This window comes from Electrona antarctica, assembly GCF_951216825.1.
Source record: "Electrona antarctica genome assembly, chromosome: 1".
In the NCBI taxonomy this organism is placed as follows: domain Eukaryota; kingdom Metazoa; phylum Chordata; class Actinopteri; order Myctophiformes; family Myctophidae; genus Electrona; species Electrona antarctica.
Window position 1 is genome coordinate 10,992,985 of NC_136806.1, and position 19,926 is coordinate 11,012,910.

The 19,926-nt window shown below is 40.1% G+C and overlaps 2 protein-coding genes across 2 annotated transcripts; both read left to right on the forward strand.

The window, feature by feature from the left end:
• Window positions 1–40: 40 nt before the first annotated feature.
• Window positions 41–14,672, forward strand: LOC306913062 (uncharacterized protein; the record flags this gene model as incomplete). The annotated part of the gene is made up of 21 exons (XM_079489575.1): window positions 41–101; window positions 350–482; window positions 1,730–1,888; window positions 2,978–3,115; window positions 3,342–3,493; window positions 4,273–4,376; window positions 5,111–5,300; window positions 5,703–5,840; window positions 6,012–6,155; window positions 7,225–7,360; window positions 8,114–8,264; window positions 8,468–8,604; window positions 9,958–10,003; window positions 10,727–10,790; window positions 11,029–11,232; window positions 12,068–12,213; window positions 12,313–12,431; window positions 12,582–12,703; window positions 12,965–13,062; window positions 13,645–13,781; window positions 14,521–14,672. Exons 1-21 carry the CDS (start codon window positions 78–80, stop codon window positions 14,670–14,672), a joined length of 2,694 nt encoding a protein of 897 aa, XP_079345701.1. The 5' UTR covers window positions 41–77.
• Window positions 14,673–14,816: 144 nt separating this feature from the next.
• LOC306924553 (WD repeat, SAM and U-box domain-containing protein 1-like) lies at window positions 14,817–17,371 on the forward strand. The gene is made up of 4 exons (XM_079503113.1): window positions 14,817–14,956; window positions 15,360–15,462; window positions 15,801–15,937; window positions 17,046–17,371. The coding sequence occupies exons 1-4, from the start codon at window positions 14,889–14,891 to the stop codon at window positions 17,170–17,172; spliced, it is 435 nt and encodes a 144-aa protein (XP_079359239.1). The 5' UTR covers window positions 14,817–14,888; the 3' UTR covers window positions 17,173–17,371.
• The last annotated feature ends 2,555 nt before the right edge of the window (window positions 17,372–19,926 follow it).

Here is a 19,926-nt window from a genome sequence, read left to right on the forward strand (position 1 = left end):
TGGCACTGGCATCCACCACATGAAGAGGTTTACAGCCAGCCAGGAACCTGTAAGTTGAAGTTTTGTCAGGAATCAGCATGGCGGAGAAGGCCCAGAGCAAGGTGAGTCTGTTAATTCATGTTACTTTCTGAGTGTTTGACGTTAATTATTTATAATGCTAAGAGGAGGCAAAGTCAACTGTCATGATTATTTATGACCGTTGAGTCGACAGTCATGTTTCAGGGCTACTTGTTTACACAATGCATTTTTATCGAGTCTGGCCTTTTTCTTTCTCAGTGGTAAAACTACGTGCATGGTCTTGATCCAAAGGCTGACACAAATAGCCTATAACGATTGTCATTTTCTTCAGATGGGTTCAACAATCTACAACCTACTGGAAAAGCATAGGCTGGAGTCTTACTACAATCAATTCATTCAGTTCGGTGTGAAAGATGAGAGAGATTTCATTGATGGTGTAACAGATGAAGACGTGAACAGCATGGGTAAGAGATTGTGGATTAAATTGAATGCCATGCAATTCCCAATTGCTTGTGATTTTGGTCAGATAGTAAACTCAAATTGACATATTAAACAGCACATATTTTACAACAAACATATCATTCATCATTCAACAATCCATCATGTGCAATTGTTGTTTTTCTGCTGTTGTGCTAAACAGAAATGATTGTTTAAAGTTGTAAATGTATTTTCAAATAATCGTCTAGCTGTTGCTGACTATCTATAACCAAAGTCAAAGTAAGGATAATTGGGACAAAGTGAAAATAGAAACGACAAATATAGCATAAAGTCCACAACATTTTCTGTAACTAACCTGCAAAACAGGTTTAATGCTGCCACCAAGTGGCAACAAATAAATCTCATCTACTAGCAGAAGATTTACTGCAAAGTTTTTGTTTCCTAAAACTCCACCATAGACCTGTTCAGGGTTGGCCTGTAGGACCATAACAGGTCTGTAACTCTGAAAGAGTACAAATGGAACCAGATGGAGTGGAGTCAGTGGACCCATGTGTACACTCAGGGTTATTGGGGTCCTTGTAAATGAAACATTTGAGAACCACTAGTAGGCTACTAGTTGGACTCATAATGTGCCATTGAGTCATAGTGAATAAGTGTCAACTCGAGACTTGACATTCAGTAATTGAGTCTCATGATCAAAACATCATAATGGTGTGTAAAACAGAATCTAAAATTTGCCATGGGCAAGACCAAGTCTTGCCACGGACACATTTGTCCGTGTAGTGTACGACTACAGACATATTGATGACCCCTGGACATATTATGAGCTACTCCTTGCAATCCGATTATTTTCCCAAGTGTTGGGAGTGTCAACAACACAACGTCCTGCTGCCTCCAGCATTATGTGCTCTTTCGAAACAGGTGAAACGCTTCCAAACTCCAACACTTAGAAAAATAATCACAGTCACAGAAGTTCTTGACAAAGTAGCTCATAACACGTCTTTTTATGAAACAAAAGCTTTGCAGATAGAGGATAATTCAAGCTTTCCGTACAGCTGCAATGTTGTCTATACAATCAGATATGACTTTTCTGTTTGGATGTATGGGCTGTCAAGGGTTGGTATTGCAACTCTAGTTTCCAGATATTATAAATAGGATCCAAGTAAGAGTTAAGTTGCTTAACTCTAGGCTACATGCATGCCTACTCACACTACCGGCCCCATCACAGTGAAACAAATGTCCTTTTTTATTAACATTTTTATCCCATTTCCAGGCTTTACCCAAGTGGAGAAAAACCGTTTTTCAAAAATGAAAGACGAAATTGAAACATTCAGAGCCCCGCCGAAAAAAATGTTGAAAATGGAAAAATCAATGGAGCCATTTTGCATCCAGTACAGATACCCCCATTGTCCTGAACCCAAATGTATCGGGGGTGAGTAAATCACACATTAGAAGATGCCTATCTTTTATTCAGTAGCTTGAGTCTATATGTAAGTGTGCCTGGGTGGTCATTGTTTCTTTTTTTATCCCACGATTTTGTAACCCATTTTTCACCCCTGTGTCAATTATCTAATGTGATCCTGGGCTCTACACACCCTCCGCCAACCTAGTCCCCATATATGGGGGACATGGGGAGAGCAACGGACTTGAACTCATGCTTCCTTCATGCCTGAGTGTCCAAGTTGCTCCTTTACACCTGACAGGGGGGAGTTTCCCTGGTTGGACGTAGCGCGTGCAAGGAACACGTTATTCCAACCAGTTCCTCTCCCCTCCATCAGGCGCCACCAGGATTACTGCATGTTTTTTGTGAGGGTGGTCATGCTCATTTGTGAGGGTGCTCATTGTTGATAGATAAATCACAGACCGGGCGATCAACAATGACCACCCAGCCATACTGTACATTATCCTGCTTATTACACGGCTACTTAATATACACAAATTAATAAATTGACCCAAAAGTGACAGCAAAAGGTTTTTCCTTAATGCTTACGGTAATGGGAGTATTCCAATTGGCCCCGCAGAGCGCAACGAGTCGCCTCGGAAACAAGGAAGTGTGTGTTGGAATCAATTTTCGGGTACTGCATCGTCCATTTCTAGCTTCAAATGTTTTCAAAAACATTCTTGAGAGCATGTTGTTTAGTTAAATGACATTGTGTGTTTGTTTACATGGCTGTCATGTCATGTTGGGTACAGCATACAATCCAAGCAGCGCACGGAGCGCAGCCAGGTGCTCCGAGGCTTTGATTAGACAGCGGCCTGTTATCAAGAAATAACACGCCAATCAGAATCAAGTATTCAACCAAGCCGTTTAATAATGAAGTATAATTCATTCGTTAGTTCCCCCTGTCCTTTTTTCTGGTGACTAATACGTGGTGATGATGGATTTTCATGTTCATATTTTTCACCTCCTGATAGAATATACTGTCTTTGAGTACTTTGTTACAGTGAGTATATTTTTTAATTTGTTGTGGAAATGTCCTCAAGTCACCATGGTTACATTGAGGTGTTCTTCTGCCTGTAGATATGGACCCTGCACAAAACACAGTTGAAGATCTGATGTTAAGGATCTGCTACCTGGAAAACGTTGGGAATTCAAAACGTGTCTGCCTATACACAGTTGATGGAATGCCATTGACTGATGACCCTTTCTTCAACACATGTAATAATCTCACATTCTGCGTTTTATGATCTACTGCCCTGGTAGAGTAACTGTGTCTGTATCTAGTCAATCAAAAAGACTAATATGATAATACCAGTCGTCTTGACTGGTCTGCTATTTTTGTGTTGAGCCATGGTAGTATGAATTGGGCTTCACGGATACCCTGCCTGGTTTGTTTGATCTAATTCTTTTTTGTGCTCATTTCTATTTACTGCATAATCTACAGGGTCTTTAAGAGACCGACACATCGAAAATGGAGCAGAATTGTATGCCATATTTACACCAGTGGAGAACCTGAAGCAAGTCCCTGCAATGCAAAGGCAACAAGCTCCAGACGTCTTGGGAGAAGATACTGTTCGATGTCACATCATGCTGAGGGTGAGCTGAATGAATGATCAAGATGATGACGTGACTAATACAAATTCCACTCTGTTTAACTGAACTGATACTTTCTCAATCCACTCTGGTCTTAAACATCATTGTTTCTCAAATGGGGTACAGGAAGGTACTACAGGGGATAGGTGAGGAAAAGTGGAAATGGAAGAATGTATTTCAATGTTAAATGAGAACTTTGAAGGGTTTTTGTGAACCAACCTGCTGATTTGTAAATTCTTAAAAGGATCACTTCAGCACTTTTCAACCTATATTCATTTCATAATTTCATCAATAATAATCATGATAAAATGGCACATTTTTTAGGAGGGCTGTGGGCAGTTCAGAAACCTGTCCACCAGTGCCATCATCGATGGGGAATCCAATCTAATAGAAACTGCAGGCTTTCTAGTACTGAAAAGTTGAAATTGCGAAAATGGAAGCCATCGCTCTCACGATAATACAAATCTAAACATTTTTGTAAAAATAAATCTTGTTTAAAAATAAATCTGCCTAACGATGTCACTGGTGGACGGGTTTCTGAACTGCCCACAACCCTCCTATGAGACACAGACCGAGTAGGAAAAAAATTGTGCCATTCTATCATGATGCTTGGACTGTGGTTCAAATAGAGCATCATCAGCACTGTCTTCTTTCCAGTATTATTTTGCAATTCCTTACAGCGCCAAACAATTATAACTTACAGTGTGATGAATTATTAAAGGCTTGAAATTGAATCTCTAATCCAATGAATGTTTGTTTTAACCCACCACATTTCTCCATAGGGAAACTTTGAAGTCAAAGTGGACTTGGCAACTGACACAATCAACTCCTTGAGACTGAAGCTTGCAAATGAAAGTGCAATTCCAGCAAATGTTCTCCATTACAGGTAATTTAAAAATCATTGCCGTAAACGTAAAGCAATGTCACACACTTAACACCCTGAAAGCCTGGGGGTATTTAGATCAGAGCTCCCAGCGATTTGCAGCAACGGAGCACATTTAGCGACGCACCAGACGCTATCCCGGATGTAGCTGAAGTAGCTAGATGTAGCAAAAACACCCCCGAGGCGATCGACAACAACGGGAGGTATGATTAAATGATTATGACCGCGATGGCCTGTCTAAAACATAATCTTTGCTTAGAATTGGACGGAATGATTTAGATCAAGAGTTATTCACGTTTTAAGATTTTCGGTCTCATCCACTAAAATAAGGGGGGGACATTTTGGATGACGTCCCAACCGGAAATGACATCGAATGTTGCCCAACAGACGCTCCCAGCCTGTGGAGCGATGCGATCGGTTTTGATATCAATAAATATCCGTCCTTTTATTAATCTCTGTCCTGAGAACCAGTAGGATACAACACGCCGAAATGTGTTGGCATGAGTAGATGACATTGATGACGATGGCTAAATTGGGGGTAAAACTAAAAGAGTGAGTAGACAAATCGACCAGATCACAGTATGAGGTCAAATGGCCGATTCACAGTCAGCTGTTTATATTGGATGAGATTTCTCCATAGCAACGCTTTCCCATCAAAATCACACAAAAGTTGCTACAGACACTAATATCACTATATGTATATATAATATTTTTTATTTTATTTCTATTTTTTTCAGTGGTGAGCATACCAGTGGAGAGACGCTGCAAAGTTGTAGTGTCTCTGAGGAGTCCACGGTGTACTTTACTTTGTCCACATTTTGCGGACCGGCTCCATCGACTAATGAAGTCTTCATCAATGATGTTGTGCCATCAGTCCAGCAAACACAGAAAGGACTGAGTGTGTTCTTCTCCACACTTTATGCAATTGTAAGAGTACCATTCTCTGTGTTTAGTGTCTTATTATATTTTATCTTATTCCTGTCATTACTATCAGGTCCTTCCTAAAATGTGAAATAAAAGTAAAGCTGGAGTATGGATTTATATTATGTGGATCTAGGGATCCATAGGAGATCCCTAGAGATCCCATAGGAGCATTATAGGGTGGCTGTGGCTCAGGAGGTAGAGCAGGTCGTCCATTGATCCCTGGGTCGGCGGTTCGAATCCCGGCTCCTCCTGTCCACAGTGTCCTTGGGCAAGACACTGAACCCCACATTGCCTCCAATGAGTCGGTCGGTGTGAGCTTTGTCTTTGAGCACTTAGAAAAACACTATAAAATGCAATTCATTATTATCATGATATATAAAACCCATTGTTTTCATCAAACTTCAGAAAAGAGCGGAATCAGGAGATGGATTTCTGAACGTGATTGCATACATACGAAGACTGACTGGATGCAACCCTCTGGCCCAAGCCTTGTACCAGTTACGCTACAGGAACGACACCTGGACTGTGACCAGGACTCAGAAGGTAAATAGTATGACTATAATCTTATCTTATCTTGCAACGTTAAATTACTGATTGATTCACTGTACTTTTGGATGTAGGGTATTAAGTCTTAATATTTCTTGAATGGAATCATTAATTTCCAGTGGTTCACTCCTTTCATTATCTTGTGGAATGTGTTTACTCTCCTTTTAGATTGCCATCGTTGAAGGCCTGTACGCACTCTTTAGAGAACTTTTGCCGAGACTGGGGGGAAAAAGAGGTGAAAAGACCATTGAGGACCTTGATGTCTTTGAGAATTCCACATACTGCTGGGCCTATATTTGCGCTCAAGCAGAGGTATGTTCATATTTCTCAGTATTTTATTAATCTAGTGGAATTGTCACAGACTCAGACTTGTTATTGCGACCTTAGGTCGCAGATTACTATGAAAACCTGCAAAAGCCGTCAAGTCCGTCGCCACCATATATGGCCGTCGGCCCCTCACACCTTGTGACACGTCACGCCACCGTATATGGCCGTCGGTCCCTCACGCCTCGGTCCGGCCCGTTATGCCTCGTGACATATGACACTATATATGGTCGACGCTCCATATATGGCTGTCTCCATATATGAAGATCACAACACTGACCTCATCAAACCCTGGATAGCCATTACATGGAGAAGGCTGGATCATCACCTATAGATCTGCATATATGGAGCCAGCAACTCTACATCTGACCTCAAACCCTTAGGTCGCCATATATGGAGCTGACCTGTTCTGATGTTCCATATGTTGATCCCTCCCCACCCGTCCTTCCTCTTCGATGTATCCCTTTTGACTGATACCTGTCCATTCAAACTATCACCAAAGTTATTAATGCAGCCGCGCTCGAACTAGAGTTCTCAACAGGCCCGAAAATTAAGGTCCGGCCCTACCTGGGCTCTCATCAAACCCTGTACACGACACTACCCCCGCTGCCACACTTAGATCTTCATATATGGAGCTGACCTGTTCTGACATTCCATATGTTGATCTGACCTCATCAAACCCTGTACACTCAAGACACGCTCTATATATGGCCAGACCTCATCAAACCCTGTACACTCAAGACACTGCCTCTGCTGCCACCCTTAGATCTCCATATATGGAGTTGACCTGTTCTGACATTCCATATGTTCATCTGTCCTCATCAAACCCTGTACACTCAAGACACTCCATATATGGCCAGTACATACTGTAATTCATTCCATATGTTGATCTGACCCCTCATGCCAATGCCAGCCCCTTTAGGGCGAGGTCACTTCTCCCTCTCGGGGTCTTACTGTTTTATCCAACATGTCTATACCCCAATAAAGCTAAAATCCTAATTACGGTAGCCCTCACCCTTCTGATATTGTTTTCTTTTTTTCACTCTTGTTATGGCAGAAAGAAACAGCCGATTTTGAGAACTACGCACCAATTCATCTTAGGTCAGATGAAGACGTACGTTTCAGTGACCCAGTCCGAGTGCCTGGATTACCATGTGTCTTTGAAAGATCATATGTTCTCCAGAAAATCAAAGGTAAATTCAGCTGTATAACATGGCCATTTAATGAGATTGAATGTTGCGTTCATAGGGTTTTTTTGCTAAGAAATAGACCCCACCCACATTTTATTGCAAGGCAAATGGTATGGCGTATCGAAGCCCAACACATTGACATTGTATTATTTCTGTAGGTTTTGTATCACAGTCATGACTACAGAGATCATGTACACAGGGTTGGGAAGTAACGGATTACATGTAATGCCGTTACGTAAAAAAAAAACGGTAACTGTAACGTCTTAAGAGTACATTTTAAAATGTGTAATCTGGATTACAATAACGGAGGTATAGTAACGAGGGTTACAGGCTTTGTTACGTTCTCCCCTTCCCCTCATCAATTTTAGGGCTACAAATAAGTTAAAACACCAAACAATAAAATAATCAGTCTATATATATATATATATATATATCTGACGGGGAGTGGAATGATACGATAGATACCGTTCAAATGGCACACCAGTGAGGCTATGCATTGCTCGCTATATGATGCGGACATAACCATAACCTTATGGATATAATCATATAAGTAGGCCTAACACACAGCGGGGTGAAATCAACCCTCAATGCTTCTGTGTTGACCAGTGTGGTGGTGGTATCGAGATCATTTCAAACGACATGCAACCAAAACGTTGATTTCTGGGCCATCATGGTTGGGTGTCACTATTGTAGGTTGTCCGCAACATTCTCCCTTTCCATTAGTTTAATCTCAGTGCATTTATATTTTGTGTTCAGATGGGCAGAGATTTCCAAACTGCACTGAGAGGAACCTGCAAGCAACGTCCCTAAAGAGAGCAACAGACATTGAGAAGATCTTGCTCAGTCTGCCTCCATTCATCAAAAGACATAATCTTTGGATTAGTCACGGCTGTGTTCAGGGTCAAAAGTATGTACTGTGTGTATATATATGGTATATTATGTGTTATATGCTGTATACAATATATGTATGTATATTAGGAACAAATGGTATGTCTGAATATTTTTTTTCTTTTTACAGTGGCAAATATTTTTTAAACTGCTATTTATTTATTTTCTATGCGGCAGAACTGATGGTTACATAAAAACATAACTATTGATATTGAATTCAAGTTTTCAGGTTGATATCAAGAAGACCTTTGACAGTATGGCCAAAGGACTGAAGGAATTCCCTCATCTGATGGTGACTCCTCCACTACATTTTAAGAATGTAGGAGTGGATGGACCTCTACTTGTTCTCCTTAGTGAAGGTAACTAACCTATTTTCACATAAAGAGGTTATTGTACTGTATGGCATATTTTCATTAACACCTTGGAGGCGCAGGACGGAGATCACCGCCAAGTTCAAGTGCACGGCCATTTGCCCGAGACAGATTGATTAATCTCCGTCAAATTAGTGCTATGAAAACTGATCGCATCGCTCTACAGCCTAGAGGCGCTTGTTGCGCAATCCTCTGTGTTGCACAACAGTGACACGTCATCGAAAATGTTCCCTGCCTGTTTAGCTGACGACAACGAAAATCTTAAAACATTCATAACTCGCGATCTAAATCATCCCGTCTAATTATGAAAAAAGATCCTGTGTTTGACGGCCCTCCGCTGTCCAGTCGCTAGTCGCGATAGATTTATTCTTACCTCCCGTTGTTGTCGATCGACTCTAGAGTGGTGTGGCTATTGTTAGCTGCTACACACACATTCACAACAACATCCGGTCCGTCTGTAAAAGTGGTCCGGGCGCTATAAACGATGGGCACATTTTATTAATGGATTAAATAGGTCCGGGCCCTCCAAGGTGTTAAGTCTATAAAGCAGGGACACCAGCCCTTTGTAGCAGTTGAAATGATTAAAATGTAATGAGATTTAAGGCCAAATATATATCAAACCATTTTCTTTAATTATTTTTCTACAAACGTATTCGGACCACCTAGGCTAGGGTACGGCAGGTGCCAACTACGTACATGTAACGCCCCGTATACTCCATATATGAAAGCAGCGACCGTCAATTTTCCATTTGGCATTGCTCCGGTTGCTATGCAACGCCTCCGTCCCCACCAGCTATGGGTTCTTTCCATCCAGCTCCATTGAGCCACCATTATAATAATTTTCAAAGTCCTGTATCCCTAAAGCTTCGAGCACTGTCCATGGTGAGCCGTCGCGCATCTGATGATCGGATTTCATTTGTGACTTTGTCTCGCATCGCTCCGGACATGTAACCGAGAGGTAAAGGTTATGCGCTAATGCTAAAGATCACTCCTCACTGTAACCCTGGAAATTAGGGTTACAATTGGAGTCTATGCCTGGCACAGCTACCACCTAGCGGGCAGATAAATTGTTCCGTCTTCTGTGGCATACAATATTCTAAAATTGAAGGTTTGGAGGACCCATCCAAATACAAAGTTGTATTCCAAATTTTCAATTAGCTAAACCTTATGGTTTTGCACAATTGTTGAATACATTGAGTTTCACTAAAAGGTTGCTTTTAGTTTGCCACCAGTGAGCAAGTGAGCACTAGTGATCACTGATTAATGATTCTGGATGTTTTCCTTTCTTCCATGGTAGATGAGCTTGGTGTTTATGTGGGTAAAGACAAATGTTGCCCTCAGATGTTGGCAAGTTCAACACTGTGGATGTCAACAAACTGGCAGCAGAGTGAGTATTCAATACTTTTGCTACCGTTCAATTTAAGATTACTAGAGAATAACTAAAACTAGTTTGATTCTTTATAGATAACTGCTGCTGTAAATAACTGTTTTGTGTAAGATTTAACAAAATGCATCTACTGTGCTACTACAGTACAAGTCTTAATGTACATGATCCATACTACTAGAGTTTAGGGCTGGCTGACCCCAAAAATGTGAATATTCTATTTTATCACAAACTGATCTACAAACCCACAATACCGTACATTGCAGCATGACATGTTGAGAGCTTGTAGATCTGTACCCGTGAAAGCCATGTGCTTGAGCTCCACGATTCATGAATCACTGATCACTGATGACACTCAATATTTAATCCCCCCCCCCCCCCCCCCCCCCATCCCAACACACTTTCTTTCTTTCATTTTCAAACACTTTCAAACACATTTGTTTCAAACACCATACAATAAAACAATACAAGTAAAGATACAAAATATCTTACACCCTGGCCCCTGTTGTCGAAGCTTCGAATTCGGCTAGTTTTTAGTGCTAGAAGCTTTGCTTCGTACAAACACGATCGAAGGTCAGCCCTACTGGAGTTGTGTAGTGATGCCTCTGTGTTTGCTGCTGTAGTTTGTGCATCTCGTTTTAGTCTTGCCAGGAAAACCCCCTGAAACCTGGAGGAGCTATATAATAAGACCATCTTGTATCTATATACTTCAACTTTTACGCATAGAATTGGAGACAGCAGAGGGGACCATACATTTGTCACAAGCAGGACTCCAAAAGAGGCGATTCTGGTAAAAAAAACATTTTTTTTGTTTTATTGGGTCTGTGTGATATAACAAATGTCCTTGAAAAAAGGATTTAAAAAGATCAGTGCCACTCGTACACCTATAATGCATGATGACCTTTGAGTAATGGGCACTAGTACCAAAATGACAATAAGGCAAGACTAACAAATTTACAAGAAAACTTTAGTTATTTGTTGATATCATGTCACAACTTGTGTTCTTTTTAATATCTCACTTCCATTAGGTACTGGTGGATGGAAGCGGCTCTATGAATGAGAAATGTTATGGAAGTGTGGATATCAGGAAGATCGATGCAGTAAAAGTGCTCTTTGATAACTTTGCCACACGGACCATGGCTTATGATTTCCATCATGTGATAGGCCTTGTGAAGTTTGACTCAGAAGTGGAAACCATCCACACATTCACAGAAAATCTGGAAAAATTCAAGGTAATTTCCCAATCCCATTATTGTCTTTTATATGACCTATTTTCTTCATAAACGATACACAAGCAATGTCAGCCTTATTCTGGCACTCCTGGAAGAACTCTATTGCCCTGGCCAGTACATAAGGTACGATATGGTGCAATGGATTGCTGAGCAGTATTGTTTTCAAACAAAAATACTTTTCACTGTAAATGTAAAGTTTAATTTGTGGCAGGGGATTGTGAGCTTGTGTTTGGTCAGCTAGGAGCTAGGGATGTTAATAGTTAATCGTTAATCGATTAGTCGCCGTTACGAAATGAATCAATTTATCTTAACAGTTAATGATTAATTGTAAATACTCGATAATTCTGCCGTTCTATAATTGGATGGTTTTGGCTGAGGAACGCAAATACAAAGATGCCATTGCCTGGCCTTGTATCGTCAATGGTCAAATTAATATTTGATTAAAGGTGTAGTGAAATGAAGAATACGTTTTTCACACTTTTAGACCATATCCGTGGTCATCAAATGGGCATACCTAACAATGGATGCCAAAAAAAATGGGCAAATTCTAATTTTTGTGTTTTTATATCAAAAGCCCATAAAAATATATATAATTGTATTACTTCCTGAAAACGAAAACGTGCTGCGAGATGACGTGTCGAGGCCCACATCGATAAAAGCCAATAAAAATGAAGCTCACCCGTTTAATTCCCCATATCAAACAGGCAAACACAGCTGCTACTGATTACAGAAATCCTCATCCTAACATCCAGACAGTGTAAAACGGGAAAAAATAAACATTAAAAATAAACATTAAAAAGATGTTGAAAAAATATATTATGGCATACATTTACAGGATCACATTCACAATCTGGAAGCAACGGGATGCACCATGCTCTACGATGCCCTGCACCATGGAGCGAATGAGTTGGAAAAGGTCAAGATGAAGTTCCCAGATTGCAGACTTCGCATCATATGTCTTACAGATGGAAACGATGAAGGGTAAATTTACTGTCAGGTTTGCAATTCTACAAAAAAAAATACCGTCATGTTGCCTGGGACGGGGTTGTGGAAATCATGACGTGATCATCTTCCTCGTAGATCAGAGAGCAAACCAGTTCCGGTTGCTGCCAAGCTGATGAACGCCAACATCATTGTGGATGCGATCCTTCTCGGAGACGTGGAGAATAACGTGATACATGGAATTAGCAATGCAACAGGTACTGTTTGAGTATTTCTGCTTGGATTATCTGGTCAGGTAAAGCATTACTGTCAAATTGTCAAAGAGGCAAAAATTATTGGAATACAGAATATTTTAACACTTTGGAGCTGTATCTTTGGATCTCACATCTGAATGCATGTGGTTTCAGGTGGTTGCTGTTTCAAACCAGAGACGAGCATCGACGGCCTGAAGCTCTTTGAGATTGAGACGGTTCTTTCTCTGGAGATGAGGAAACCCAAAGACAAACTCAATCCATCTACCCTCACTCAAGTTTGTTACACTACTACACAGCGTTGGGGGTGGGGAGGGGAGGGGTGCCATTAATCTCAAAACATGCTTAAAGGACTTGCCTAAATTAGAATGTACATTACATTTTGGCTCCGTAGCTCTCAGTTCGGAACATTCACAAAATTCTGTGCATTAAAAATAGGGGGATACTTGTTGTTTTTTCAGCATGAAAAACATGGGTAATTTGTCAGTTCAAGTGATTGATCACATTATAATAATGATGCTATTGATTATCATTTACAGAGGGCTTTAACGAGCCTCTTTCGCCGTCGTGGGTATGATGAATTCCCAGAAGCTTCACTGCCAAAGGAGTTGAAGAACAAAGCGACAACAACAGAGAAGTAAATAATGGAAGCAATCTCATCAAAGAACTCGATCTACATATTGATTACAATTTTAAATTATTTGACTCTTAATTCAAATTATTTTTATTTTATCAGTGTTACAGATGTTTTGCTTCTGTATTCATTTTACAGATGCAATACATTATTATCTTAACATAGTGTATATTATATTATTCTTATTCAAACAAGTGTTCGCCACCTCCCCCAAAGCACAGCCCTCTCCCTCCCAACCATTACATTCTTTCAATTTACGTTTTATTGAATTTTAATCAAACATACATGAAAACAAAACGACTGACAATACTTACAACCGAAAACAAAACAAGACAATATACGTACAATACACACAAGGGGGGATATCTGCCTCTCTTCTCTATTGATGATCATAATACATAAGTATCTCAAACAGGTGCATATACAGGTTAAACAGGTTTAACTGAATTTATACAAAATCAGGTCTTATGGTAGAAAAATGAGTAATCCATCTAAACCAGTTATCTGTGAAGACTTCAACTTGACCTCTGAAGCTGAATGTACCAACCATTACATTCTAACAAGTGTATTGTTATTTTCTTGTAGTGCTCTGAAAGAGAGGATTCAGGAGTGTAAGAGTAGGCGTTTCATGGAGAAGGACACACGCATCCTGGAGGAGTTGAAGAGTCTGCATTGTGATCCCCATCCATTTTTCTCCATCTTTCCATCAGAGTCAGACTTCAGTAAGTGGTTCGAGTAGTCTGTCATTTAACCCATTTTGGGCGGGAACCCCTTTTGTTGTTAGCATTATGTTATGCTTTAGCTATTGAAAAATAGCAGATCTACAAGCTTAATTTCATTGAAATGAATTTATCTACGGCCATACATGGGCAACTGGCGACCCTAGGGCCACATACTGCAGCTTCCACTTTCACTTAATGCAGCCCGCAGGTTAACACATTGAGTGCCATCTGGTGGACAAAAGTGGTGGTGCTTGGGTGCTGTTTTCAGGCTATTCCACTATTAGTCTGGCAGCCGACAGGCTTCTTTTGTTTAAAGTGGGAAATTTGGTATATAGTCTTTTATTAGCCTAAAATATTGTCTATATACAGACATTCATGAATCCACTTGCTGACCGGCTGTGGGTATTGGGCAATATTTGTTTTCATTAGCATCCTATGGCAGGCAAAATTGTCAAACTTTCCTTATGCTTTAAGTAGCATGTGACATGTCAAACTAGGGGGTTTTCATGATTCTGAATCCATTCCAATGTGATGAGGTCAACACATTTTGGGCAAGTGGCTATGGCTGTTTTTAGCCCAAGGAGTGTATTTTGTGCAAAACTAATGCTTGGAATGGATTCAGAATCATGAAAATTAAGACGAGCCTGCTCGTCATCTGTACCCAGCGTCAGGTTGGTATAGGACGGTATACTCGTCTTACGGATCAAATGTGTGAATGTTCCTTTTAAAAACGTTTCAGCCTTCTGGAAGCTGGCCATGGAAGGTCCTCCTGACACGCCGTATGAGAATGGAGTCTTTGAGCTCTACTGCCAGTTTGGTCCTGACTATCCTGTGAAACCTCCTCTGGTCCGCTTCGTCACACGTGTATCCTCATTATTACATCAGTCATGAACGCACACTTATATTATATTGAAAGTACAGTAATACTCTTGTTAAAGTTGATAGCATTATGACAAAGGCTTACAATATTGAAAACGATGTAACAGAACTTGTAGCAATTCAAATTAAACTTTCTTAACATAAGCATAGATACATCACTGCAACATCAACAGCGTGGGCCGAATTTGCCACAATATATTTGACCGTAACTACAACGCCCAAATCACCATGAGAGAAATCCTGGATGCCATGTATGGACTGCTCATCATCCCTGAGCCTGAAGACCCCCTGGACAGGTTGTTTTTAAGGCTTTGATTCGGCGTTGGAGCCACGGACCCACGATTTGATGACATTTAGCCTCTCCGACTCAAAACGAAAGAATATTTTGTCGTCGTTGGATAAGATTTTTTCCACAATTACATGCTGTATTGATGTGGTGGACCCACAAGGGTCCATTTGGTTTCATTTTATGCTCTCAAATAAAGATCTATAAGGGTCCATTTGTTTACCAACTCCATTTTTAGCTAGGGACCACCTGGAGCCCCCTCAAGGACCACGGGTGGTCCCCGGACCACTGGTATAGCACATTTCATTTGACAGTGCTTTACATAAAAAGGACTTAAATGGAAACTCAATGCTTTATAAAAAACTATATTAATTTTAATAAGGCATGTAACATGAATATGTATCTTTTGGAAGCATTTTGGCGGAGGACTTCTTGACCAGCCGTGATCGGTACAATCAAGCAGCCAAGGACAACACCGAAAAAAATGCAGCGACCTCAATCGAAGACATGGAGAAGGTGAGGAGTTATTTCCATTAATAACTTTCATTGCGCTGTAGGTCACTGAGCAACTTGCCTTTTTAACCCATTTTGGGTGGGAAGCATTATGTTATGCTTTAGCTATTGAAAAATAGCAGATCTACAAGCTCATAGCGTGCCACCGAGTGGCGCGTTACGAGCTTGTAGGTCTGCTATTTTTGAAAGATCGAAGAACGACTGACATAGAAACATAGCTTTTTCAGAAAACTGTCATTTTAAAACAGACATTTTTAGAATGTGATCTCAGGTCAAAATGGGTTAAAATGACCAATTGGTTGCACATTTTGATTTCTTTCTGTTCTCGTATTCGTTTATAGAAACTGGTGGGTCAAGCTCCTGGTGCTCCACCCCAACATCTGATGTGTCCACTGACCAAGAGGATGTTTGTTGACCCTGTTAAAACAAACCATGGAACGGTGTACGAGCGCAAGGCCATCGAGAATCATCTCAAAACGTGAGTTAATCACATTTCTCCATACTGTGCATACTATATCACCAGGGTTCAATTTGTAGAAGAAATAGAGGGGACATACAGTACAGTACCACTTACTAGGCATGTAACGATATATCGATATTATATCCCGACGATAAGTATCGATTTATTAAAAATGTATATCGATTTTCCAAAAAAAAAAAGAAATATATATATATATATATATATATATATATATATATATATATATATATTTTTTTTTTAGAGGGGCTAGTGTGTGTGATATTAAATGTGAGCTGTAATCATATTCCATCATATTCACGTGCTTTTGGAGAGAAATGAGACAGACTCCATGCAGTCACTTTCAGTAGTAGAGGCCTGCAGAGGGGAGCTGTATGTGTCTGTGACACAGGTGATGGTCGTTATTGATGCTCATTAATACATCAAGGAAGGCAATTATGTTTCTGCACTGTCAAATAGGTCTACATCTATCCTAAGATGCCATCAAAGAAAAGAAGAAATGTTAACTCGAGCTAGGTTTAAACATGTTTATTTTTTTACAGAGTAATTTTACATGAAAAGTAATGCTACTTTTGCAATGTAGTTAAATAAAAATTGTGAAAAAAGCTTGGGGGGAAGATAAATCATTAAAAAAAAAGATTTTTCTGTCATTTGTCTGGAAAATAATTGTGTTGAAAATATCGTGAAAAATCGTATCGTGAACCTCATATCGTGATACGTATCGTATCGTGAGTTGAGTGTATGGTTACATGCCTACCACTTACCCTACAGTGTATATATATATATATACTTTGTTTAACAAATAACAAAAATACCCAATCTATGTATAACATCACAACATGTTATGATGCATTGAGCTTGTAGATCTGCTATTTTAGAATCCAAACAAATGTGATTATTATCAAACCTAAATATCGCATTCTAGATTTCCAAAAAGGAAATGCATGCATTTCATTCAGTCTGCTGTCTAACCAGCAATGGGGGGGGGGACATCAACCTCTCCCACCCTCAGCAAATCCAACCCTGAATATCACCACATGTTGTTTTGACCTGCTGACTGAAACAAGTCCAAGTCATGTATTCTCACAATGACTGAACACTGTTTCAGGTCAGAGCATGATCCTCATTTCGGTGTGAAGCACCCCCTCGGACTCACTGACCTCAGACCAGACCGAGACATGAAGCGAATGGTGAAGGAATACCGTTCAAATCAAATCAAGGAACCACTTGTTTAGAACAGGATTGGAGGCAAATATTTGTTCATTGTCTGTTGTTTCATGGTACATTTACTTGGGCAGAGATGTTTTTGGGGTTAAGCGTAAGATGTTTGGCCCCTAACCTGGGTCATGTACCTGACGTTACAGATATCCAGGTGAGCCATCATTAGGCCCTTTGTACATGTTAACATGTTGAGTTTCTTGATTTGAAATTGTCACACGATATGACATTCAGCAGTTTAAAATAATTCCATTTTAATAACATTATATCCACGAGTAGTAGAGATATGTGGCATAATCTCACCTCAATGTTTAGGTATGTTTGTACCTGCAGGTCGTTCATTCTTTGGCGCTGTCCAGTTCATTGATGTCTCTTATTGTCTGTGTCTGTGTTCTTATTGTTGAGCTGTTAAAGAGTAATTGAGTAATTGATATAAGTGTTATGACTCATTCAAATCATTTAAAAAGGGAATGAAGTTTCAAACAAATCCAAAAAGATGCCAAACTATCGCCGCCTGATGAAGCTTTGTGCAAGTAGAAGGATAATATGTAACTTACAATAACCCAACAAAACATGCATTCTAAAGCTATGAGGTGTGTTGGTTGTTTTATCAGTGGGTCAGCGGATGGGGGATGAATGCTTTATGCATGTCTTGCATATTGTTAAACCTAAACGAGGGAAACATGGCTGAAGCCGACCAGTGGTGTGCTTCTTGAAGCACTTGATGACCACCACCGTCCAGCCCAAAGAAACCTTGCATGTCCATACAGCATGTATAAGGTATGGACATCCATACAGTAACGTTTTATTGTAAATGTATGTCCTACTTATTTATATTTGTGCAACAGTGTCGCACAAAAGTAGTGTTTAAAGGTGTTTTAAGTGTGTGTTTATTTTTTTTTGTGACTAAATAAGAATGTTGGATCCATTGGATTTTTACATTGCCTGAAAAGTATGGCCATACAAGGTTTCCATTCCACCCAACGGCAATGACATTTGGCCTCATTACCATGTGACGTTTTGGGAGGCTGGAGTCTTCTTTGGACTGTTGTGTCCTGGTTCCTCTGTCATCCAAGTCCTTGATTTTAAACACGCCACATTGTCCAGTGTCTCAACCAACCACTCATTTGTCTGCTGGATACACCTCGTGGCTTTAGCACTGTTTTGGATTGTTGTAATTAACCTGTATACCTTTTTCAGTAAAAAAAAAGAAAACCCAATGTGCCTGTTATTGTCATGGCTCACGTGTATGACACATGGGATTTGCCCATGATAATGCCCAGCACTGGCAGAGGTTAGGGCGGCTACCCCAAAGTACAGGACTGGGGAACAAACCACAAATGTTTTTTTGTTATTGTGCTATCGATCATAATGGGGTAAAGCTGCATGTAATTACGAGCCCTTTTTTGAAGAGCAAGTGCTGACGGTGTTACGCAAGCATGCCTGTCTCTCATTCTTACTACAGTACATGTTTACCCTTTTATGATGCATGTATGTACAGTTGGGTGCCACTGATATTGTCCCTTATCATTTGACCCATTTAGTCCTGACCTCAAAATTGTAAAAAAAAAAATCCTTCTAAATCCTCCAGTTTTCTCAAATAAATATTTTCACCTATTTTTCAAAAATAGCAGACCTACAAGCTCGTAGCGCGCCACTCGGTGGCGCGCTATGAGCTTGTAGATCTGCTATTTTTCAATAGCTAAATTATAACATAATGTTTAAAACACCAAAAGGGGTTCCCGCCCAAAATGGGTTAACTGTCCTTTTGCGCAGATCACGCAAACCTCAGCAAAAAGAAAAGGACAATATCGATGGCCTCCAACTGTATGTAAAATGCGTTTGCACTGTTATACTCTGTTGTACAATTATTATTGTATTGGGTTTGCTTTGTATTTGAATTATTTGGTTCCTTCAATTGTGGATTTGGTTAAATGTCCAATCATTTTCAGACCTGTTCAATGCTGATTATACCATTATTCTTTTGTTTGTGTGAAATTATATTTGAAAGCTCCTGTGTGGTTCTTTGATCTAAATGTTTTCAGTAGTGTTGAGTTGGCATGCATCGTTCTTTCTGAAGAAGACATGTACCAAATCTTTTGATTAAAAAAGAAACCACTACAGTACCTTTTAGTAGTGTACCTTTTTTATTTATTTTATGTCAAGTGAATTTGTTGTGGGATATCAGACCTCTCTGAAGTGAGTGGTGCAACAGTGCCCCCTGTTGGAACATTGCTGTTCCTTGGAGTGGTTGCACCACTCAAAAAGCAATGAATTTATTCCTAGGGCAATTCAATGTACAAAGTCCAAATATCTGACAGGTGGGGTATGTTCATCTACTAATGTTTACCTGTAATAATGTTCCCATATGGCTTTCTTGTTCTTGGTTTAACCCATTCAGGAATGTTACTATGTACATGCTATTATATCTATCGGCCTCGGTCCGTGAATATCCCTGTATCGAAGAAGATGCTATGTACTGTATAGCCCTGAGCTGGCTATAGTAGTATTATATACAACCAGTAGGGGGGGCTCTTGTTGGCTTCATATGTTTTGTCATCTCCTCCAGGGCAACTATGAATCACTTTCACTTATGACATGAAAATATGAATCGGCCCTGACTGTAAGGCCCAGCTGCAACTCCTTGCAACAAAACAAACTACACCAATGCAACTCCTTGGAAAATAACAAACCACAAATGCAACTCCTTGCAACTGCCATTGGGAATAATGGTTGAGTTTCATGTTCCCAGGAGTTGCATGGTGACCCTC

Coding starts and splice junctions, on each gene's coding strand:
- LOC306924553 (XM_079503113.1), top strand. CDS start 14,889: ATGAGAGAAATCCTGGATGCCATGTATGGACTGCTCATCATCCCTGAG. Junction 15,463..15,800: donor CAATCGAAGACATGGAGAAG/GTGAGGAGTTAT, acceptor ATTCGTTTATAG/AAACTGGTGGGTCAAGCTCC. Junction 15,938..17,045: donor ATCGAGAATCATCTCAAAAC/GTGAGTTAATCA, acceptor ACACTGTTTCAG/GTCAGAGCATGATCCTCATT.